The 25,529-nt window shown below is 36.9% G+C and overlaps 1 protein-coding gene across 1 annotated transcript in view; it reads left to right on the plus strand.

Annotated features, from left to right (window-relative positions):
• The first annotated feature begins 15,158 nt into the window (after positions 1–15,158).
• Positions 15,159–25,529, plus strand: part of RIT2 (Ras like without CAAX 2) — a 191,244-nt gene continuing 180,873 nt past the window's right edge. Inside the window, exon 1 of the mRNA XM_071580582.1 lies at positions 15,159–15,449. Coding sequence (XP_071436683.1) covers positions 15,347–15,449 — 103 coding nt within the window. The 5' untranslated portion in view covers positions 15,159–15,346. The remainder of the gene's footprint in view (positions 15,450–25,529) is intronic.

Genomic DNA, 25,529 nt, shown 5'->3' on the forward strand with positions numbered 1-25,529 from the left:
CCTGGTCATCCTGCTTGTGAGGACTGCCATGCAAACTGCCATGCCACACTCCTATTTGCTGTGCTCCAGGTCACTTGTGTTCCCCAGGAATGTTTTTAAAGCCTTCTCAACCCCCTGCTAATGAGCAAGCCACACCCCTGAGTCACCTGATAACAGTTGGAGGAGCAGCAGCCAAACCCTAGCAGGAAATGAACAGAGCAGATGAGATGGCAGATGGCTAAAGTATTATTCAATTTTGAAAGACATTCTCCCTCCAGTTTTGCCAGTTTACGTAAGATACTGTAACTTCTAATATTACTAACATGAGTTTTTTTAGAAACCATGGGCGGGAATCCAGGGCCATCCTTAGCCTGTTTTTACCATGCATTGTGTTTGGACTGAAGGTAAAGGGTTTCTTCTATGATACAGGAAATGCGATTTCAGAAAGGCTCAGAATTGTAATAGAAAAAAAATGGTTCTTTGGATAAAATGAATTGTAGCTATAGTGAGATTTTTCACTCTTTCTTGTATGTTATAAACCTGTTTTCAGTATGCTGGTAGTATGGAGAAGCTGAAGGGAAACATCTGGAATGAAACAAGTAGATGGAGGTTTGAGATTGTCTTGTTCATACCACAGTGTGTCTAGGCTTGATAAGTACCATGAGTAACTTCTGAGAAGGCAATGGTAGCAATTGCTTTCCAGTTGCCCTGTGAAAAGCAATGCTGGACACCAATTTTCAGGCATATATGCAAGTGTGGCATTTAGACAACCTGGATTTTTAGCTATGAAGGATCTAAATTAACCCTGTCTCTATCCTGCTCCCTGCTTCCTTCCCCCTTCCTTCCCCCTTCCTTCCCCCTTCCTTCCCCCTTCCTTCCCCCTTCCTTCCCCCTTCCTTCCCCCTTCCTTCCCCCTTCCTTCCCCCTTCCTTCCCCCTTCCTTCCCCCTTCCTTCCCCCTTCCTTCCCCCTTCCTTCCCCCTTCCTTCCCCCTTCCTTCCCCCTTCCTTCCCCCTTCCTTCCCCCTTCCTTCCCCCTTCCTTCCCCCTTCCTTCCCCCTTCCTTCCCCCTTCCTTCCCCCTTCCTTCCCCCTTCCTTCCCCCTTCCTTCCCCCTTCCTTCCCCCTTCCTTCCCCCTTCCTTCCCCCTTCCTTCCCCCTTCCTTCCCCCTTCCTTCCCCCTTCCTTCCCCCTTCCTTCCCCCTTCCTTCCCCCTTCCTTCCCCCTTCCTTCCCCCTTCCTTCCCCCTTCCTTCCCCCTTCCTTCCCCCTTCCTTCCTTCTTTTTCTCCTTCAACTATGTCTTTTCCTTAATAAACCAAACTACCTATTCTGCCAGGTATAGAAAGGATTAAGGATATGTATTATTTGGGGAGGTTGTTGCCATTCACATTGCAGGAGATTAGGAAATACAGTACTAACTTTAACATAACTTTACCATAGTGTTTCTATGGCAAGTAGCTCCCAGATACCATTGCACACTCTCTTTATTATTCCTACTACTGTTGTGTTGATTAATAGATGTAAAAATAGACTTGTATGCTCAAAAAGAATGGCAGTGAAACATTACAGGAGTGTTGCTATAGGGTCCTCTTTTCAGCTCTCAAGGGATGTTATTTTAAATCAGGGCTTGTCATACATTATGTTAGGCCATATGCTCTGACTGCTCTGTGGATACTGCTCAGCACTGGTGCATAGCCTCCAGTGTCAGATGTAAAATGAAACTCCAGTTTGAAATCTATATCTGTCATGTTCTCGTACTTTTGGGTCCCCAAGCAATTCAGGTAATTCCAGAGACACCTGTTTGCTAGAAATTCTTAAAAATTGTTTCAGACTTTCAAAGGACTACAGAAGCATATGATTTATGCACTTGTCTGACTCTTGTTTTTATTAGGAGTTGTTAATTACCTAATGTAAACATGCTGTAAATTTGGAACTAACTGTGTGTGGACAATGAGATATATTTTTTTAAGAAGGATCTGACAGTGAAATGCTTGTATTTTTGTCTTGTACTAGTGGCTTGTTCTGGTAGACTAAAGTGTAAAAATGATTTTATACTACCTTAAGAACCACATTTCTCAGAGCTTTTCTGACTATTTTCCTGAAGTAGATTTCTGCAGTGTGACAGTTTTACTAAAATACAATACTTCCCAAAGACTTCTGACACAAGGTCAGGCAGTCATGAAGCAAGAAGAGAGTTAAAGAAAAACCTATATGATTTTTCCTCTCCTAGAGATAAAAAGACTACAGGTATTACTACAGGACTCTGTCTTGGTTTGAGGGGAAAAACCAGAATGTTTACCCACAAGCGGGGGATGGGGCCTCCTCCACAATAATCACACCACTCTTTATCAAATTTAAAGAAAAGGAACTTTAATACAAGAAGGATAACTATTCTTAACTGATATACATGCAAACAGACGAGAGCAAACCACTTCCCCAATACCACAAGAGGAAAAAACCAACAAACCCCCCCAAAACCAATAGGTTTCCTTCTGGAGGAAAGTTATACTTATGGCAGTATCAGTGTCACAGCCCGGCTGGCAGCAGGGTGAGTTCCCAGATGAACTCTATCTCTCTCTCTGTGTCTCTTGCCCCAAATGAAGAAGGAAAACTGGAAGCGACAAACCACTATGTGTCCTGGAAAAGCAGCTGAAAGTTCTCTCTCCAAGGTCGCTGCCACAGCCGGGGTGGGCAGGCCATGATGCCGCAAACTGTGGTGAGACCGGAGCAGAGGCCGGGACGCCAGATGCAGGAACCAGGAGAACAGCCATGGCAAGGAGAAAAAAAGAAGCGACTCACCAAGAAGCAGCAGCGAGCAGCCAGGAGCAGTCCGGGGCAGCCAGAAGAAGCCAGGAGTCGGCTTCTCCTCTACTCAGCACACACACCGCTCCTGCATTCCGCCGAGCTAAGAAGGAAAAAATATCCCCAAAACCAAAAGAGACAACCTGCCCCCACCCAAGCCATCAGCAGTTAACTACTTCTTTTTGTTAACTACTGGCATGGGCAGTTAGTGGCAGGGGAGAGAATTTACATAATAATTCCAAACTACAACAGACCACTGTCAGTGTCTTGGTAAAATTTCATTGGTAAAAGATTTTCCACTGGGATGATTTTTGGTGTTTGGGCTGCTTTGTATGAGCTATCCAGATACAAAAGCTGTGTTACAGGTTTAGGCTTAAAGCACATAACAAATGTTGTTACTGAAATAGGCAATGTGATATTTTGTTAAGTATAAAGGAACTTTCTTTTTGCACTCAACCAGGAACACCGGAAGTCTGGTGTTAAAGTTTTAAACAGAAGAAAGTAGTATGGGAATTTGTGTTATTATTATTTTTATTTTGCATTTCATAGCATTGAACACCTTGCACCTCTTGTTCCTCTTCTTTCAGGGTGAATTTTTTTCTTAAAACTCCATATTTTAAGTCAATATTACAGAAAGGGTGGGTTTTTTTCTTTTCTTTTTTTTTTTTTTAATAGAATACTAAAACCACAACAGGATGTGGAGAAATTGCTATCTTGTATAGCACATTGGTAAACAAATTGTGATTAATTGAACAGTCTTTTATGGTATCAGTTTCAGTCGTCTCCCTTTAATTTGAGGTTTCCAAAGATTCAAAACTCTAAAAAAATCAAATCTCCTTAAGTTCCAATGGGCTGTCAATTAAATTTGAGTTATTATACTCACCATTATCCTATAAAAATGATCCACAATTAAGTGGTCCAGTGTGCAAATTGCAGTAGGACAAGAATAGTTTACAGGCTTAGAGATATGTATGGTAATGTGCACCCAGGCTCTCCAGACACCTGAATCTCAATTTTAATATTCCCAATGTCCTTCCAATGTCAGACTTAGTGATTTTTATGGGACTCATTATAGTGCATTTCTGCTGCAATTGGAAGATTCTTTAACATGGTTCATGGCCCATACCTGCCAGATGAATCACTATTACATATACATGAGAAGAGAAAGAAATTCAGTATTCTAGATTTGCTTTGGGAATGTTTTTTTCACGATTCTGAGGACTCAGGGCAAGAACTTTCTCTGGAGGCCTTTCTAAACTCTGTATGCAAACTTGGCCATTAAAACTTCCTTTCATAGAATAAATTTGTGTGACACCTGTTTGTATGAATAGGATTATAGGAAGATATAAATGAGATAATACTGTCATTTTTTTTTCAGAGGAATGAATGCTGACATAGAGCAAAAATAATAAAATAAAATAATAAAAAAAAGGCTAGAAAACATTCAACACCCAGCAGCTGTAACATTCTGCAGAAAATGGTTTTAGAGAAAGTTCCATTGGAAGCAGCTGCAGATTCTATGAAATGTGTCAGAGAAGTTTTCTTCTTAAGTAAAAGGTGGGAGAGTGAAGTTGGTAAAATTTTAAGATCAAATTTGTGGAGTCACTTTTCTTGCTAAATAGAAATTGTGTTGAGAAAAATTTAGTGATGGTTCTTCATTACTGTGGGTTGAGATTAAAAAAGTATAAAAAATAATCATCAAACATACTTCGAGTCATTATTGTATTTGATAATACAGCTATTGTCAGTGGCAGGTTCTACATGACTAAATACATTTCTGTTACTAATAGCCAAATGAAAATTATGTTTGAAGATAATTAAGAAATTGGTAAGCTATGTCACTAGATATGTAGCAATAACTGTAACTGTTGAAAAATAATGTCTTCTTACCTATAAGTGTGTTTACAGTATCAGAAATCCATTTTACAGTCAATGAATCCCTATTATGGTCTTTTGCTTTCCTTTTCTATTTAGTTTTTGCTAACTTGTAACATTTTTCCAAGTCAGTATTTCACAAAGAATTATCACTTAATACATGGATGAATTTAACTGTACTTAATGAGGTGCGTGATAAATTCAGACACCATTTACTTCAGGCAAACTTGGAACTCGGCTGCCTTCTGAAGGAACAGAGCATGTATTTCTGTATTAAAAAAAATGTAGCTATGATCTTTATCTCAAAAGAGGAGTTGATTTAATAAAGAAGTTGAGCATAGTTTTTTTCAGGGTAGAGAACAATCTGTTTTCAGGATAATCAGAGTGATATATCATGAAAGAAGTTGCCTTTTTTCTTGCTTTGTAAAAAAAAAAAAAAGACACAAAAATGGGAGGGGAAGTAAACCTTTCATTTAAATTTAAGTAATTTTGCAGATTCTCCTGTTAAAGCGAGTGTATCTCACAATCTTTCTGGAGCATGATGGGCAAAACCGCCATGAAGGATACTGACAACATTCAAGGACCAGTTATATCAAAGCCATCATCTGCTGCTCATCTGGTGGTTAAGATGCCGCAAGAGACTTTTTTGGCAACATCAATCTGACAATGGTCTTTAGGTGAGATCAAGAGCTATTGAGGTATATATGCTTTTACTGTATTTGCATGGACAGGGGAGCTACGGAGGTGGCTTCTGTGCTAAGCTGCTGGAAGCTTCCCCTACATCCAGCAGAGCCAGTTCCAGATGGACTGTTCCAGTCCAAGATGGACTCGCCGCTGTCCAAGGCTGAGGCAATCAGGACTGATAATAATGCCTCTGTGATAACATATTTAAGACAGTAAAAAATTGTTACTGACAGAGTTGTTTGCAGCCAGAGAAGAACAGAGTGAGAATACATAAAAGGAACAGCGCTGCTGACACCCAGGTCAGTGCAGAAGGAGGGGGAGGAGGAGGAGCTCCAAGTGCTGGAGCAGGGGTTCCTCTGCAGCCCATGGTGCAGCGTATGGAGCTCCATGGAAATGCAGAGATCTACCTGCACCCATGGAGAAACTCACACTGAAGCATGTGGATGCCCAAAAGAGACTGTGAACTCATGGGAAACCCATACTGGAACAGGGTCCCGGCAGGGACCTGCTGACCCATGGGGAGAGGAGCTCACGCTGGAGCAGGTTTTCTGGGAAAACTTGTGATCATGTGGAGTCCCACACTGCAGAAGCTTGTGCCTGAAGGACTGACCCTGTGGAAGAATGACCCACGTTGCAGCAGTTCATGAAGAATTGTTGCCCATGGGATGGAGTCCCACTGGAGAAGTTTATGAAGAACTGTCTCCTATTGGAGGAACTCCATGATGCAGTAGGGGAAGGACTCTGACCCTCTCCCTGAGCAACAACAGAAACAACGTGTGATGAACTGACCATGACCCCCATTCCACATCTCCCTGCACTGCTACTGGGGAGAAGGAATTGCTGGCAAGGAGAGAGAGGTGAGGAGAAGGTGTTTTTAAGATTTTTTTGCTTCTCATTATTCTCCTCTGCTTTTGTTAGTAATAAATTCAATTTATATCCCCAAGTTTAGTCTGTTTTTCTTGTGACAGTATTTGGTGAGTGATCTCTCCCAGTCCTTATCTCAAATGATGAACCTTTGTTAAATTTTCTCTCTGTGCCCAATTGAGAAGAAGAGTGATACCACAGCTTTGGTGGGTACCTGGCATCCAACTAGGGTCAACCCTCTACAATGCTCTACATAAGCAATATAAGCAATAAAAATAGATGTTTTTCAAGAAGAAAAGAAAAAAGTGTCAGTATGCTTTTGAGGTACTTTCAGAAAAAAGGGAGGCATGTTGTAATGCAGAAAGAGAAGGACCTTTCTATATATGGTGATAGAAACAGGCAGTTAATTATAATGACATTAAAATGTAAGAGTTTTAAAATCATTTAAACGTGACTGAAACTACAAACTTGAGGAGATGAAAAATCTTTCTGCAGGGAAAAGAGAAAAATGTGTTTGAATTGATTTGAAATAGACTCGAAATTTTAATTAAAACCACATGTAAGTAAAATATGACCTGATAAATAGTAAAAGTAAGAATTAGGGTTTGATTTTCAAATTAAATTTTGTACATTTTTTGTCCCAAAGATCGGAGGATAAGTATACAAAATAGAAACACAATGAAGATACTGTAAGGGATGTTCTGAGGTGGTGCTCAGCTAATAAAGAGTTTCTGAAATCCACTCAGGGTCCTGGAAGAGCTGCATTTTTTATCTGATGCGTATCAGGTGCTTGGTCCATTGCCAGCATTCAAGAATTCTTTATGGTTTGTAGTTCATGGGAAGAACATAATTCATTTGATCTCTTTGTTGGCCTCTGTATAACATGGCATTTGTGTACTCATTCCCATTAAAGATCCATTATTGTCTCAGCCTTTTCCTTTTGTTATATTGTCAAGGTCCATCTATAGCAAACAGCTACAGCAGAACTTATGTCTTCTAGGTACATTAATATCCCCAGAGAGCAAAAAGTACCAAAAGCTGTCTTGTAGCCATATATAAAATTATGTTTGTATCCAAACTTGTGTCTAACGTGTTCTGATCCTCAGGGCTTTTTGTGTCAGAATTCTGAACCTGATCTTATAGAAGGAAAAAATATTTGGGACTTGAGTATTGACCAGATGTGTCTACTGCTCAAGTCTGTGTGTTTGTTTTGTTGTTGTGTTTTTTTAATAACAAAGTAAAAATATCTTAAAAAGAATTTTTTTCCCCTCACAGGCAGCAAATTTATGCTTAATAATGTCATTCAAAGCTCCTGGAGCTCTGGAACAACATAGCCAGTAAGAAAATTATAAAACTTCACATCAGTGGAATGTATGTTTGGAAATAAATTTAACTTTGTCAGTCTTGTTTTAAAATGTTCTCATACATGTACTGTTATATATGAGTTTATATATATGTGTACGTATGCATACACTTTGTTTCAAATTTTAAAAACAACAGAAACAAAATGACTTAGCAGAGAGTTGAGGTTACAATAGAGTAAAATTTGGGAGGTGGTTGTATTTGTTAGTATTTTAATTGCACTTGGCCTCAAGATTAGAACATAAGAGATATTTATTTTGGATACAGACTCACAGTTCCTAATCTAAAGCCTTTGAGTTTAAAAGAATTTTGGAATTTCATTTTATCATTTCTTTTTAGAACAAAGAAACTCACACCTGACATAAAAATCAATACTAGAGCATGGAAATACAGATTGTTCTAATACAAAATATTCTTTAACGAATTTGACTCTAATAAGGAATATTAAGCCTTTCCAATACAAAGAACCAGGATTCTGATTCCACACAGTTTTCCTGAATGTTGGTGGGTTTGGGATTTTTTTTGTTTGGTTGCGTTTTTTGTTTGTTTGTTTTTGGTTTTTTGCTAAACCTGAGCTTGTTTTGGTCAGTTAGTGATACAATGAAGCCTACAGGAATGGATTTTTTCAATCATGGTTAATTAACAACATTATAAAATTAATGCACCACTTTCCTTTTCATGCTATACAGAGGTTAGATTAGCACTTTTGCTAACACATAAGCCTATTGATCTTACAATATTTTGTAAGAATCACATCTTTAAACTGATTAACAGACTGACAAGTGACAGACTGCAGTGTCTAGTGTCTTTGGTAGAAATAGATCTTGAATCGATTGCGATGGGAGTCACAAGTGGGATATTTGTAATCTTTTACAACACAGCTCTGTGAGAACTTTCCAAATACTTATCTAGCTCATAATCCACTTAGTAGGTTTAAATGGGGGAATTTATTTCAGATTTGTATGACACTGATATCTTTTATGCAGGTTTCCTGGTGTCTCCAATGCTGTTCTTACATATGAAAGTGGTTGCTTTAAACAGATTGGAACCTGTCAAAATAGCTAGGTTGATCAGAAATGAAGCATAGATATACACAGAATGACAGCAGAAGCTTCTATTTAAGAAGGGATTCCTCTGCACTGGAAACAGCAGTATATATATTCATTTTTGTGTTGTTTCTTGGAAACCGTAATTCAGCCCATTAGGTAGCTGAGTTCAAGCCTTTGTTACTCTAAACTTGCTAAATTATCCTCTATTCAACATGGGAAACACCATGTCCAGTGTGAGATTTAGCTAGTCTGAATTTTCATGCAGAAACATTTTGCAGATGATTGTAAAGGAACTGACTTTGTTTCTCTTACCATTGATACCGTTGTTAAGCTTAATTATGCACTTAGTTCTGATTATTGTTAATTGCAATGGATTTAGGAACTGCAAAAGCACTCACTTCTGTACAACCAACAGAATACCAATAAACAATTTCAATTCCAGAGGAAATGATTTTATTATGGAAAATAATTCATGATAGTAAGAGAAATAGTCATGATAGTCAGAGATAGGTCAGAGAAATTCAGGTTGAAGCTAGTCTCCTTAAGTTTACTCAGTGTAGGCAGTGAAGTGGAAAGCATGTGAATGACTGATGCTAGATGAAATTCAAGTCTGTCTATTGAATTTTTTTGTTTGGTTTGGTTTGGGGCTTTGTGGGTTTTTTGTTTGTTTTTTCTTGTTTTGTTTGGTTGTGTCATTGTTGGTGGTGGTTTTGGTTTGTTTTTTTTTTTAATTCTCATTTAATTCTGACTGAAAATTCACATTCTTTAAAAGACATTTGGGGAGATGTCTTCAAGTGTAAGTGTTTTGGGGATGCAGATGTTACCATCTTCTATAAACATTTTCAAGGTAACAGTCAAAATGAGAGAATGTTTTTGTGTTTTTTTTTTTTTTAGCAGTCAAAACTGAAATGGAAATAAGCATCTCTTTCCAGAAACCAGTATGACAAGGATGGCTTGAAAAAGAGCAGAGTAGCACAATATTAAAAGTCAGAAACTCTCACAATCCCAGTAACTGGGATCTGTCTCTGAGTATATTCAAATATAGATTAGAAAATAAAAGAAAAAAGAAGTTTGTTATTGTTGATTCTCTGAGTTTATTGTAACTACATTAAGCTAAGCTTGAAATACATTGGTAGTAGGTGTTAATCCATATTGTATGAAGTCTGGAAACAATAATATGGCCAGATTTGGGGACAACACTTCAGGACAAGGAGTGGAGAGTCTTTCGGAACACAAGAAGCAGGTTAAAATATGACCTGTGAAGGAAGATTGATAGAATAACTTTTCTTGTGGAAAGTAGGAAGCATGAAAGAAAAAGATGGGAATGCTGAGAAGAACAACATTTTCCACGTTTACAACATTCATTTGATTTACTAGCCAACTATCTAAATAACTGTTTGATATGTTCACTATGCCTTTTCATAGTAGCTGCAGTAGAAAGGATGAAAAGTGATAATATTATTGTGTAATAAGAACATTTGAGATTCAAAGACATTTCTAATGGGATAGTGAGGCAATATATTTCAGAAACTGAGTAATTTCTCACTCTGGAAGACATTAATGCAAGGTTAAGCAAATATTGTGCAATTTACTTAGATGTGTTTGTAGTATGGGTCAGGGATGAAAAAGATGACCTCTTCAGAGACCTTCTAGTGTTATTTATGTAGTATTTCACATTACATTCATGCTTATAATTTTCCTTTCTAGCAAAAGCACTGGAATTAATGTAGAATAATCATATATTCATTCTCAGAGAACATGTTCATGTGGAGTAAGGCTTTAATATCCCTAAGATTTTCACAATCCAAATATCAGTGTTGCATTTGAAAGTGTAAAAGTCTTATCTGTGGATGTAATTAAAATTCAACAGAAATCCATAAATGGGCCACAATCATTAGTATTTCTTGACAGTAAGATCATAAATCATTTGTGAAACCTTATTGGAAACTGGGAGAAAATAGCTTTTCTCTTTGACATAATCTAGGACATGACCTTCAAGGTTTCTGTCTATAAGAAGTTAGTCACTTGTAAGAATTTTGAAGTTAATATTACTTGAGTGTTCTCAAGAATGTGGCAAATGGCCTCTATTTCTCAAACCTTTGTACAGCAGGTACAGTATTAGTTGTGCTGTTTGGCCTGGGATAATCAAAGGGAAATTGTTGCTCATGAAAAATCTTTCTTTGACAAGAAACCACAATGCTGCTTTACTCTATGGACTCTGAAGTTGCTTCACATTTTCTCTTAATAGTTAGTCATCCTTGCATCTTTTCTCCTTCCATTGTCTTCTGCCACTTGACATGCTGACAAGGCCTAGATTAAAAAGCATTTTAGCAGAGGCAAGGGTCAGTGTGTTTTCTGACAGTAGGGACAGTAACACGAGCTTCAGAAAAGCTGAGGAGCCAACTTCAAAGTGTGAGGTTGTCAAGTGTCCAATCACCTACAGTATTTGTGGCACACCTAGCCATCCTACAGATGAGTAATTTGGAGAATAGAAGAGGGATGTGGATTATTGAAGGAAGTTAGATTACCTGTGGCAGAAGGGTGATTGAACGACTGCATGTCTCTAGCAGGAATCAGAATTCCAAAAACATAGAGATGCCTCTGTAGTGAGTTGGAGGTCCCTTAGCAACATGATTCAGAGGTGTGCTCAGCATATTTTGTCTGAATATTTTAAATCTGCTAATGCAAAATATAAATCTAGATTTTTTTAAAGTCCCCTAGTATGTACTTTATTATGCTATCTTTACTTAGAATTGTTCAAGTTAAGCTAATGTGCCAAATGTATTTTTTCTCAGGAGCACATTCTCTAGTGTTGTGCAATGATTTCTGCATTAGCACTCTGTCTTGTCACAACAGCTCTTCAGCAATTCAGTAAGCTGGCCCGACTTACCTTTTCATGAAGATGCTTTTTCATATTCCCTCTCTCTGCTGTGCCTAATATGTAAACATGAAGGACAAAATATTGGTCAGTGTTTCTATAATGGTATGGACCCCAGTGGATTCATGCATATTCACTTATTATTAAATAGTTCATATGCCTTTTACCCACTACTTAATGGAGCACAAATCAGTCAAGATTTGCATTTTGCTTGCTATTCAAATTTTTAAACTCATGAGCTCCCAGTCTAATGACAGAATATTTATCTAGGTTAATTGATAAAATCTCCTCAACTTAAAGTGCTCTAGGAAACAATTTCAGAACATTTACATGTTGTATTAACATCTCATTATTTTATTCACCAACCCCAGAGCAAGTGAGGATGTAGAATGAATAAAACGTGTTTTCTAATGACATTTGCTCTATAAAAAACCCCTTATCTTCTTCTAACATAACTGTACGTTTTCTTTTGCTTCAGATCCAAGAACCCCTAAAGATCTGAACATACAGCTATTTCAGTCTTAACCAACACAATACGAATTCAAGAAAAGCAGTTGCTAGATTTTGAATAGTTAATGGTTTAATTGATTACTGTATTCTACTGTGAGTTTGACTAGAAAAAATTTTAAAAAATAGAAGAAAAATGTCAGAACTGCCATAGAGTCACAAACAATATGTGAACAGAAATAGAGCCAAGTATCTTAAATGAATGGTTCATCATAAGCTAGTACTCCAAGATTTTTACCCCCCCACCTTTTGGAATGTCACACACTGTAAAAATTCTAGTGTCTCATGTTCAATTGTTGTATTTTGTACTGTTTCTTCCTGTTATCTGCAAAACATTGATATTGGTGATATTTTTCCACATGTTAATAAGCTGAACAATTTCAAATCACCTCAGTACTGGTTTTGTTGGCAGCAGACTGAAAGCAAACCATTGTATTTTACTGCTCAAGTGGGAGAATGAAGTCTAACTGATGCTATCATAAATGGGAATAAAGCTAAATGCTTCTGCTCCACTATTGAATTGAATGAAATTAGGGTAGAGTGGGTTGTTTGTCCATAGCAAGTTATGATGAAAACCAATTAGAAAAAGTCCTGTGTTATAAATGGGAATGCAGTATTGCCTTTTAAAGCCATAGGCAAATCTCTGTGAAATGTAGGGGGATGTGTTTTTCCAGTATGCTTGTTTTATATAATATAATAAAAGTTATATAAACTGCTGAAGTTAAATCAACATGATTTTGTCTTTAAAGCAGATATTTTACATGATTAACCCTCAATCAAAAGACATTTCATTCTACTTTTTCAGACAAAAAATGCTTTCTTTTTCTAGTTTTTCTTAAAAGATGAGGAATTGGCTTTCCATTTAATGCTTTCTTTTCGTCCTGCTCTAGCATAATTCCCTTTTTTAGCCTCTTCCATTTCATAAAATCCTTCCTCATGTTCTAGCTCTAAAAACAAAAAAACGACTTGTTACTTTTCTCTGACAAAAAGAGATGGAAAAAACCTGACTCATTCTTATCTATAATGTATGCATAATGTTCACTATTTTTTTTAATATATATAAATACATTTTGATTAGGTCACCTATTAAGGTATGCCCACAATCACTCATTTTCTTGACATTTTAGTGTCAGCCAGATGTTGCTGCCAGTTATGGGGATAAAAGCTTCTCAGGAGAAGGCTGCTGATTTGATGGGAGATTTTGAGAAAAGCCCAGTGGTTCTAAGCACTAGTTTTGGTATTATTATTAGTTCTATCTAATGTGTTAATAATGAGCACATGAGAATGATTTTAAAGTAAATGAAATTCTAATTACCACAGGGATTAACTGACCTACCTGTCTCTTCCTGTTGAAGTTCAATATTTAGACACCACATTATTACATTCAGAATTTCCTGTGTAAGTCTTGTTTTATACTCTGATTACCAAACCATTCCGAGATTTCCCTAGGCATCAATAGAGCCACCCAACTTTCACACTAGAGAGCTTCTCATAGCATGGTTACCACAGAAATCCCCTAGGACAACAGTAGCAGGTCTTGACTCCAAACGAGTTCTTAGAACATAGTGGGTCTCCCTCTGCTCTCTTTTTCAGTGTAACTGAAAATAGACAATTAAGCTTTGATTTTCCCATGTTTTTCCTGGTTTCATTGGTGTGAGATTTGAGTACTCCATAAGCAAGCGATTTTATTAGTCTGCAATGGATTTTGTATTACTCTGTATTTAAATTCTCTTTCATTACAAGTTCATTTACGCTGCCCAAAAATTCAAGTATCAAAATTTTACTAAGTCGGTCATGCTTTTTTCTAAGTACTTTGTTTCTGAACTGGGTTACTTTCTTTTTCATCCACTGTTTCCTAATTTTCTTAATTAGAAGGGAAAATGAGTATTCATTTTCTGTTCACCTTCTTCATTCTATTTATTATTATCATATCTACATATCTGGCTTTTTTTAATCTTGTGTTTTCTAAAACCATTCAACTATTTTTCATACATGTTCCCTCCTATACCTTCTTAATTTTCTTTAAATCCTGTCCTTCATCAGCCAATGATTTTTTTTCTTTCCCTTTCAACTTTCCGTTCTGTAATCCTATGTAATATCACATGCTTGCTCTCTGTGAAATAATTGGAATAGTGGACAGATGAAGGTGTCTAGCTTCCAAGGTACTTTACTAGTTGCTTCTACTGCTTCCATTTCCCTGTCTACTTAGCAGTTCCATCTGTCATGAAAGTGCAGCACTTTCCAAAGTTTTTGCTTTCCACCCCTTTTGCAGTAAATATTTTTTTGTCCTCAAACCCCTGTATAATAGTTAAATCTGGGCAAATATCTTTTTACTGATCACATTATTTAAATAGACTAAACCATTAAAAGCAAAATCAGAAATCAAAGAAGAGCTGCAGTATTTTGCTGTAAGTTTTCACTGATTAATTCTAATGAGTTTTCCATGCTGAATGTCATTCACCAGCTTTTTACTTTATTTTTCTTTCATATTCTTTGGGGCTGGTCATCTTGATAAGACAAATCATTTCATATTAGTAATGAATACTTACAACAACTTAGTTTTCTTCTTTCCCCCCACCTCCATCAGTCCCTGTTTCCTGAAATTATGTGTGGGGGGAAAAAAGGAAAAGAACAAGCAAAACATTTCCCGCCCATCTCTAACACCCCTCCCACTGCCAAATGAAAAGAAAGAAAAAAATCTGGTTTATTTCTGCAAATAATTGATGAAAATTAAACTAAAATGAGTATTGATGCTGGGACAAACCTAGCCTTAGAAATCTTCTGTGTTTACAATAAGCTTAAAAGTTGCTATTAATTTCACTTTTGGTAGTATGAACTGTAAATCTAGCAAACTTGATGATCATAGGATGAATATTTAACTCCAAGGTGACAAGAAGGTTGTCTGGTCTGTTTTATGATTAAGATTCAAGCAAGTGCTACATGGAATAACAAACATCATATCTAAGAAATTTGATCCATTTTCTTTTTCTGGAGACTCCGATCTATTTGATTTCAATGACACAGCAACCTCAGAGGTACCAGTGCTCTTGAGCCTCACAAAACTGCTGCTGTCCAGGAAGAGAAACACAGAGAATGATACAGAGCTGGGAGGGGGCAGAGAGAGATTTTTATTGGAAGCTGTTAAAGTGGTTGCTATGAGACCTTCTCCAGCTAACACAGGCACAGCAGTGAGTGTGAGGCTGATAAATCATACCTCTTGCATTATACCTTTCTTTTCTGCCTCCCCCCCCCCCCCCCCCAGCACAGCTTTTACAGTTGTTTAAGATCAGAGAAAGCATCTGCCAGTTGTTTTTTTTCTGCTGTTTTCCTTCTTCTTCCTCGTACAAGATGGAGCTAGAAAATGAAGTGATCAGCTCCTCCAGCAATTCTTCAGCAGGCTCCAGAGAGTACAAAGTGGTGATGCTGGGAGCAGGGGGAGTTGGCAAGAGTGGTAAGTTTCAGCAACAGCATTTCTGGGGAGAAGGGGTGAATTTGGAGCATAAAGTTCACAGGACAAGGACATTGTTTATTGAGGGTTTTCTTGCACATGGCTTGGATAAAAGACTATAATTTGAGTTTGGGGCAATGAGTCAGCTTAATTTATTTCACTGGAGTGTTATAAGCCTTTTTAATTCTTTCTTTGTGTAAAACTGACCTTGGTTCTGCGGTGTCAAGGCAGAGCAGGCAGGTTGCTGCTGCTGATTTAACACCAAGTGGCTGTATCACTCTGGGACTTGGAGAGGGGTGATGGTCTGCAGGACAGTAGGAATGGAACTTGTCAGCCGGACAGTCCCTGTACAGAGATGAAACTAACTGCAAAGTCAGCTGTACAATGAGAGCACAAAGGATGCCTAGAGTGACTCTGTTCTTCCCCACATCTTTTTTTTGTGTGTGTGTTTTGGTTTTTGTTTTTTTTTTTTTTTTCTGGTGAGTGTCATTGTGGCTCAGCTGATAGTCTCCTCTCCTCTCCGGACAGGTACAGAATGCCTGCCCAAGTTTCACTCCAGGAGATAAGACAGATTTGCAGCATATTTTAATATCACGGTCCAGAGCGAGTAAGATATGCTAGTGTCTAACAATGATATCTTTTCAGCGGAGTCATTATTTTCTCCAGACAGTGTTTTCTTTATCCCAGATATTATCACCTTTGATTTATTCTCACTGAAACTAGCAGTCTCTGTTCTTACAAAGACTTTGCTGAACATGCAGAGTTTGTCTCAGAAGTCAGAGTACTGAACTGGCCACACTACAGGCATTTGATTACATCCTATGAAAATTGAAAAGGAGAACAGAAAGAGAAAAGAAATAACAAGAAGCAGGATAACAGAATATATCCAGAAGAGATTCCAAGGAAATTTCAGGATAAATAAGGTGTGACACTAAACTGTAATAATAGTGTCGATAAAACAAGTTTTATTTTTACTCAAGATGAAGTGTAGGTGCAAAAAAATTAAATATTGGAAGCGGACATAATGTTCTCTCTATATCCATAATCTTTGCATTGTTGTTATGTTTGGCTTCAGCTTCAGTGGCACATCTTTCAGTAAAAGCTATTTCCCATCAGTATTGCTTAACCAAGCAAACAATTCTTGCACAGATGTTACTCTATAATCACTACATAAAATGGGAAAGAAGAAAATATTGGTTAGCTCAGAGTAAATTTGTGCAATTTCAAATTATCTTTTCCATGGTCAAGCAGGTGTCCAGGATGTGTTAGCTGGATGTTTCAGTGATTAATTTTTTTTTAACTTTTTTTCCTGAGTGCATCCAAAAGATGGCAGCAATTTTTTCCCCCAAATATATGTTTGTACAAACAATGTAATTTTGAAAACTGCCTCACCAAAAGATATTACAAACCATACCAAAGTTATAGCATGATTGAATCAAAACAGTCAAACTATATATGCACATTGAGAAAATTTCAGAGTTCTACTCTTAGATCAGAGTTTAAATCACAAATTTAGTTTATTCAAATCTCCTGACTCAGAAAACATTAGCTGTTAGTATTATGAGAATAAAGCCTTCAAATCTGTGGATTGCACAAAGTAATGATACATCTCCAAAGCTGAGAACCACATAATGAACAACTAGAATTGTGTGTTTCCATGTTGTAGAGAAATAAAGACAGGATTAAGTGGATAGTTATGAATATTCATTGGGATTAATGAAAACTTTCTGTTTTCACAAACGTGAAACTTCTTGGTGAAAATACTCAAACAAAACTAGCAACTGAGCATTATTAAGAGTTAATAAGAAAGGTGGTGGGTGGTTCAACATTTACTAGCTATGAACTCCTGATGTGTAATGGACATGAACTGAGAGGTAGTCCAAGTGATAGAATTCTGATAAAGAAAAATTTAAGCAATTCAATAAATCATTAATTCATTCTGACTGTTACATAAACAGGATTAATTTACAGTAGATTACAAGCAGAAAAAGACCTAAATGACTACTTTAATTCTACAAGATGAGCTCTGCTTTGCCCTAGTGACCTAGATTTATTCTGTCCAGAACATAATGAATTTAACCAAAAAGAATAGATTGGGGTAGAATAAAGATGAAAGATTAAAATAAAACAATTTCCAATTTTGATTTTGACAAATAAATTATATATATTTTGACATATTGTTAATAACCTGGCCTTTTTTTTTTTTTTTTTGCTTTTTTTCTCCTTCTTATTTTGCTTTTAAGTCATGATAAAAACAGTAACAGCTGGGGTTAAGTTACTGAGTGGGAAACTTCTTTCGCATGAAGGACTTTCCATTCCTCAATACATTCAATGTTAAATAATTCAGCTTTTGAATGAATAGTCCATAGGAACCAAGGCTGAGAAATGTTGGATTTCTTTTTATGCTGGATGTAGTTCACTTCAAGAGATCCCTATGGCATTTTGATCTGCTGTTTCCCACCCTCTTTGAATCTCTTATTCTGACACTTCATCCTGTGTGTATGGAGGTCTTTGCACTGAAAACTGCATGCTTGTTCTGAGGGGATGAGGGTGGTGATTGTATTTGTGCATGGGGAGAGTTAGGAAAAGGAGATCAACAATGGATGTTCTTTGGCATTGATGTTTATAGAGTATTTGCTTTGGATTATCAGACTTGTCTCTTCAGTTATTTGCTTGAAGGTGATGGGCAGTCCAGGTGGATGGTCAATGTCTTGTTATTTGAGCTATTCAGTGTGGTAGAAATTTCCCAAGAACTGGTAAAAAGAAGATAAGCTCAGAACATCCAAATCTGATGCCCATCACTTCTAGGGTAATGATGTGTAAACTGCAAATGGTTTAAGAATTGTTACTTAAGCATCCTCACATTTCAAACTTAGTGCTAATGTTCCATTAAAAAGAAATAAAATTTAAAAACCAACAACAACAACAACACAAAAAAACCCAAACACTCCAAAACCACAGATCAGAATAAATAGTCATGTTTAATTAAAAAGAACAAAGATCTATGTAAATTTTCATAGGAGTTGATTTCTGTACTGCAATTATGGATTATAGATGCCCTAGAATAAATTACCCATTCTAAGACTTCTGAAAACAAAACTTTCTGTTTTCAGAGCAACATGTTAATTTATTACTTTGTGTATGTTGTGTCTGTCATCAAGAACACCAGGTACAGTCTGATGCAAGTTCAGACCAAAATTAGGCTAGATCCAGGAATTAAACTGAAAATGAAATTAAAGTGAAATGAAATTAAATGAGTTTTCTACTTACTCTCATTTAATTATAGTGCATACCAAAATTACATATTTCTATTTGTAGGTAGTTTTCAATTTAAAAAGAGAATTAGACACTTAGTCTTCTCAGACCACCTTAGTACCATTTAAACCTGCCTGAGGTCATTAGACATAGGGTTTAAACCCTAAGAATCAGAGTGATTTTGAAGCCCATTCTGGTTACAAATGCCTTCAGATGTCAGTATTTGAGATACTTTCATAATACCTGCCTGATACAGCTCAGATCTCTTGGTTTGTCTCTGTTTTTCAGTGTTACAAAAAGCATACACCAAAGAGCCTTTTCATGCTGAGGCCATCTATTTCTGGCTTAGATTTAGCAAACCAATTACACTAATAACAATAATTGACTGTAGCACATTCTGCAAAGCATTATTGATGATTAACCTGTGGGTTGCACAGCGACTAAAAAAATTTTAAAAATTGTTGCACCTGTGCAACCAAATAAAATAAGAAACCTCTGTGTAATGGAAAATTATTACCCACAGATTTCCATGAATTTATTGTTTTTTCTATTCTCAGTGTTTCATAAAAACAGTATTTCTACAGATTTGAATGACTCATCCAATTAATTTCAACATCTTGTGTACAAATAATTTTCAAAATGCATAAAAACGATGGGGTTTTGTGATGCAGGAATTTCAGTACAAGGAATAAGATTAAATACAGAATTCTCTTTTATTTATGTGATCAACTGCCCTTCTATTTATTTTTCTGATCAGTTTTACCTCTTATTCTGTGTAAATAAAGCAAATTCTACGCCTGTTAATTTCCAGTATGTCCCCATAACAAGAGCCCCAGTAATCAGAGGTACTTCCATGGAGTGTGTACTGGAAAACTGGCTCACTCCAGCTATTTGCTAACTCTCTGGAGATAAATTAGTACATGATCTTTTTCAAGCTACACTATCATCTCCCAAGGTAAGCCAGTTGCCAGGATGAGGTGTAGGATCAAGTTACTTCTCAGTCTGAGTCCAGGTGAAAAAAGTTCCTTCTCAAGTGCTTGGGCATGCTGTGGATTGCAGTTAAGGCAATCCAAGTTGGGGCTTTTTTCCCTCAAAGTCAATACAAATATAGTTTTTGGTGTTTTAATTTGGTTCTGCTTCTCCTATAACTCCATAAGTGCCTCTAAAAAGAGTTGTTTGTTCATCATTCTCTACTGGGGGGAAGGGGTGGTGGAGAAGGGGGTGAGGGGGGATGGTAAAGAAACAAAAAGAAAATTCGGATTTTAATGTGTGGAAAATTTAGGGAAATGATTATACTCATCCAAATTTTATTATTTTTTTTTTTTAAAAAGTATGAAAGGATATCTGATGACCACGCGAAACTTCTTTTTTGGTAACAGTTTTGAAAGCATAAGGGTATTGACCAGTCAAAATGACATATAAAAATTCTCTTGATCACTTTATAATACTGACTGTAACCTGAAATTGGGTGTTATGTGATACAGAAGTGACAGTGTGAGGCTGTGAAAGAGAAGGAACAGAATACTGACAGTGGTACAGACCAAACGACGTGGTAATACATCTTGAAATTCAAGTATCCATGGAGAAGAAATTCTAACTGAGCACTGTAAGCCACCAGTTATGTTTGTTGTGTCTGGAATTCTATAAACTGAAGTGCAGTCATAATTCTAATGCAGAAGTACAAATGTTATATGCCAGAATGATTGTGGTGTAAGTTGCATTTTCTCCTTGACAAAGTAAACAAACACATTGTAAAGAAGGCCTGGCAATGCCAGAGAACTTTGGGTAAGGGCAACTTCCAGTTTTCCCATAAATCAGATTAAGCACTGAAGAATTTATATATGCAGAGTTCTGGAGTATGTATACTTTGTTAACAAAACTATTGATATGTTTTAGTTACCTTCACAGATAGGTTACTGAATTTGTTTCAAGATTAATTTTGTGTAATTCCAACTTCTGGCCATTTAATCTGATCTTTTTATTAATACCTTAAAAAAACAAAAAAACCCCAACCAAACCAAACAACCCTATTCTCTTATTTTGCTACCTCTTAATACCTGTATACAGTTATTAGTTCATATCATCTTCTTTCTGATCAATACACAGAGTATCTGAAACTTTACTTGTAGAACATTCTTTTCCTGCTCAGAGTATTTTGTATCTTTGATTACCATATTTGCACATCATTTTCTGCATATGAATTCTAAAAATTCTCTTGCTATTCTACTACTGGCCTTACTAGAAGCAAGATTAACTACTGGTTTCCTCTGGGCAGTTATTTTTTGTTCCTCTGAGAATAATGACTTCCTTTGTTAAGGTGTAGTTCACAGAAGTCACATACAGAGGAATATCTTCAGTAACCCTGAAGTTACTTAGTCTTTCCCCCAGGGGAGTCACCTGTGCAATCTCATCTCTAGTGGGGACCTAAATTCTATGTTTCCATATGTGTTATCTTATTTTGGACCATTGAAGCTGAGGTTCAAATAATTCCGGACTTTTTTCTGATAGTCTTCATGTATTTTAAGTGCATACATGGTTCCCTTAAAAGGATTAAACACATTCCTTATTAATCAATTTTCTTGTCCATGGGCAGTCCTTGTGGACAAATTATTTGCCTCAGGGAAACAAGTTAAAGATGTTTTCATTATTTTTCCAGTTTACGTAATGCAGTGGCTGGAGGGGTGGAGGATTCAATTATGCCTTCAGTATTTAATAGGAGGGTGATATATCAATTTGTGAGATACCAATTTGCTACTGAGGAAGCTGTCCAAGTTCTGGTTTCTCCAATACTAAGAGCTGTCTGATAAATCGGACGGAGTTCGAAGAAGACCAAGAGATGATAAAAGTGGTGACACAATATGATTTATGATGACAAATTACTCTGACTATATTCAAATAACTCTGTTAGGCAGTAGTCCATGGTTCTTTATTATGCAACTTGCATATGTATACAGGGATTTAATATAAGTGGGACTGGATGGAGCTGTAATGTGAATGGGTTGATTAGTCCAGGTTCTCCCATCAAACATCTGGGTGATGAATACTCACTTGGATAAGGCTAACAAGTTAGCTGTTAGTGTCCATGCCACTTTGGAACAGGACATGGAGAATTCATGATATTTGAAAATAATAGATAACAAAAGAATACATGTTTTCCAAAATTTGAGAAAAAAAGGGACCAGAACTGATTAACAAGTTAAATGATAAAATTGGAATTAAAACATATATAATTAGTGATGTATGAAACCTTCGGACTTCCTTGGATCAATAAGAGTGACATAATGATTTGCTTAAAACAAGGTGAAGCAGATTGTAGAATAGCATTTGGAATGAAGAGGTTGGTGAAAGTTTCATTAGTCTTTTAGGTTTGTGGTAATTTAAGACAGAATATATTGCATAGAGATTGAACATTAAAGAAAAAATATACTTGAATACAAATAGCATTTACAGCCTTCAAATTTTCTCATAGTAAAGAAGAAATACTTTTATCCTTAAAATTAAGAGATAATAGTCCTCAGGAATTCTAGTGGATATGGCATTACTAATGCAAATAGCCAACAGTTTTCTTTGTGTTCAGACTGCTAGCCAGATATACTGATTGGTCTCAAAGTGTGTTTATTTGTTGTGTATGGAAAAAAATAGTCATTTATGTTGCCTGACACAGAGCTGAAGACTATAAAGGCTCCTGCAGAACTATAAACATGATAAGGTAGCACCCTTAAAGTACTTGCCATGCCACAGGTTATACTGAGTAGAGGTACAGATGGAAGGTAAGCAAATCTGTTGGCTCACCTCCTGCAAAAGAAACTGCTCTTTTTTCTGTTGATGAAAATTAGATGTACTGATTTGGGATTTTCATCTACGTCTCTTCAATGTGAACAATTATCAGAAGGGAATGTCATGGAGTTGTGACAGGCAAGGTCTAGGCTGGCTATCAGGAAGAGGTGAGACTGTTGGGGTTGTCCTGTGCAGGGCCAGGAGTTGGATCCAGTGTCCTTGTGGGCCCCTTCCAACTCAGGATATTTTATGATTCTATATGATTAGAAGTCACAGAAGGTTATGTTCAGGAATTTGTTTTCCATGGTGTGATTCATTCAAAGAGGGTTTCACTTATTGAAGATTTTAGTGAGTTGAGTCCTGCTCAGTTTTTCCCATTCATCCTGCTTGCTATACAGAGACAGAAAACCTTCTGGACTCTTCTTCAGTGACAAGAATTGAACTATCAAGGACTGTATTGGTTTCAACCACACACAAATCTGCCATTTGAAATGCCAGGTTGAAGTCTCAAACAAGGGAACAAGCACTGTTTCATGACAATGGCTGGGCACTGTCAGTATCTTTGCTGTAAACAATCTGTTGAGGCAGCCACAGGAACTGTTTGCCTTCCAAGCCATCCCTGCTGCTGAGCTGAGCCATCTGCAACATTTTTGGCACATGGTGTCTGCTGGAATTTGGATGAAATTTATTCCATTAGGGGCATTCTCAAAATTACGGTAAAGAAAGGGTTTGGTGTTTGTTTTTTTGTTTTGTTGTTGTTGCTTTGTTTTGTTTTGTTTGGTTGGTTTTTTGTCTTGTTTTTCATTCTGTTACTGCTTTCATCTGTTTTCTCTCTGTACTTTTCATTTTATTTCATTCCATTCCTCTGGTAACCCTTTTCCACTTCTAATTTGTCCATTAATTATCCTCTCTTTATGCCTGCAATCTTGTCTGATTTTCTTTCCTAGGAGCTAGAAGTCTCATCATACTCACACAGCTCCAATGACAGAGTGCAGTGTAGGGTCCGAGTTTCAGAGGGGGAAGGCACTTTGCTGCAAGCTCTAATGATTTGCTAGTGCATTACCCACCCACTAACCAGATTTCATTGGAGACACTGACTAAAATCACTTTGTATCAAATTGGGTGAAGAATACACAAAAGAAAAGTGTGTGCATGTGTGTATAAAAGACTATCTCAGGAGTTGCCAAGATGGACCATCTTGCATTTGGCCTCGAAAAGAGGTATGTTTTTAACTCAGTTGCCTGTTGTGATCAGTATTTTTATCTTTTCATTTGGACAAAACACAAGAACTAGACTGGTTACTTCAGGGGACCAAAGATGGACTCAGGAATGGTTGTAAGTTTTAAAAATAAATTTCATGAGCTTTTGCAATGTAAAAGCTGCAATCAGCTGAGAGACTGATGCACATAGTTCTTCTTTAGCTTACACTGACTTCAGTTTAAGAAGTGTTTTGTAATTTCTTTCCTTGAAATCTCACTGAAGTGCTAATGTAATTCTGTAATTCTCATCCATTTTTATATGCCTAAAATAAAGGAGCCCTAGATGAAATTCATATTTTCTGTCAGATCCTGTGATTCCATTTGTAACTTTACTAGCCTACTACCTGCATATCAGCTTGTTGTATTACACTGAAATTTTCCCTGCTGAACAGGATCTGCGGTGTCTTTACAAAAATATCTCTTTAGCAGCTTCCAAAATTTGTTCTGTTGTTTCACATTTTTTATCCAGTGTTCAAACTGAAACCAAAGCATTGTCAAATTGTCTTTTGTTTCAAATAAACAGAATGCCTGGCAGACTACAAAATTTTCATTCTCTAAAATTTGTCTGTACTTCTTAAATAGAAAATATTTTCCTTTCTCAATTCAGTTATAAAGTAATCATTAGACATTTTCTCCACAATGAATAATCTTGCTTGGGTTGCCTGGTGACATGGTCATCTGATCACTCATCACAGACAGTATGCCAGAGCTCTGCTTGGTGCAGTATCTGACTCTGGGTACAGCCAAAGGCTGTGTTCCTGCATCTCATGAGTTCTCCTTCTAGAAACAGTTATTTCTCTCCTAGGAGTACAGGAGAAGAAAGAATCATCTTTGCAGTAAACAAGTAGCCCCTCATGAGCTCCAGAAACCAAGTTCCTGTGTCTTTCTTTCAGGTACAGCAGTTTCAAAGATTTCCCAGTGTGTACAAAAAATGTGAATTGGCATGAGTGTCTCTCTCTCAGTGGGTGCTCGGTTTACTGGTCTGTTCTTATAAAACTTGGAACACAAAAGACCCACTTTTCAAATCTTTCACAAGATAATTAAAAATTATTAAATGGCTAACATAAAAAGGAGTAAAACACAAAACCTTCTACTTTTTTCTTTTTTTTTTTCAGGTAACTTTCTCAAACTGACAGTTGGCTGTGGTATTTATGGGCAAGGAAGGGGTTAGTAAAAAAGGCAAAACAGAAACCACAAAAGAAATAAATCAAGCAATGGAAAGGGGAAATATAATAGAGGTGAACAAATAAGAACAGAGAACAAGAAAACAGAAAAAAGTAGACGTAGGAAAAAGGTTGAGAAAACAGAAAACTAGGCACAGATGAGTAAAGCAGTGATAAGGGAACAAAGGGATAGAAGGAAAGTGCAGTAGTTTGTACTTCAAGGAGCACTGATATCAGATGCTGCCTTTTCATTGTCTACTAGACTACTAGATGCTAATGGTCAATGGTTGCATTCCAATATCTTCTGGGGTACTTGTAGCAAAAAGGTACAGAGAGGTCATATTAAGGAATCTTTCTCTTGCCTCTTTGACTTCTTATCCTATGTTTTTCATGCACTGGATTTCTAGAATAGGAAGCTGGATAGGCAGTAGCACAAAGTTTCAGGGAAGTGGAGATCAATCTCTTCTTCAAGGTAACAAGCTAAACGACAAGAGATAGTGCTCTCGAGTTGCATCAAAGGAGGTGTAGACTGAATATTAGGAAAAATTTCTTCAAGTAAAGAGTGGTCAAACATTGGAAAAGGCTCTCCAGGTCAGTGATGGATTCACCATCCTTAGAAGTATTCGGAA

The sequence above is a fragment of the Pithys albifrons genome, chromosome Z, assembly GCF_047495875.1.
Source record: "Pithys albifrons albifrons isolate INPA30051 chromosome Z, PitAlb_v1, whole genome shotgun sequence".
In the NCBI taxonomy this organism is placed as follows: domain Eukaryota; kingdom Metazoa; phylum Chordata; class Aves; order Passeriformes; family Thamnophilidae; genus Pithys; species Pithys albifrons.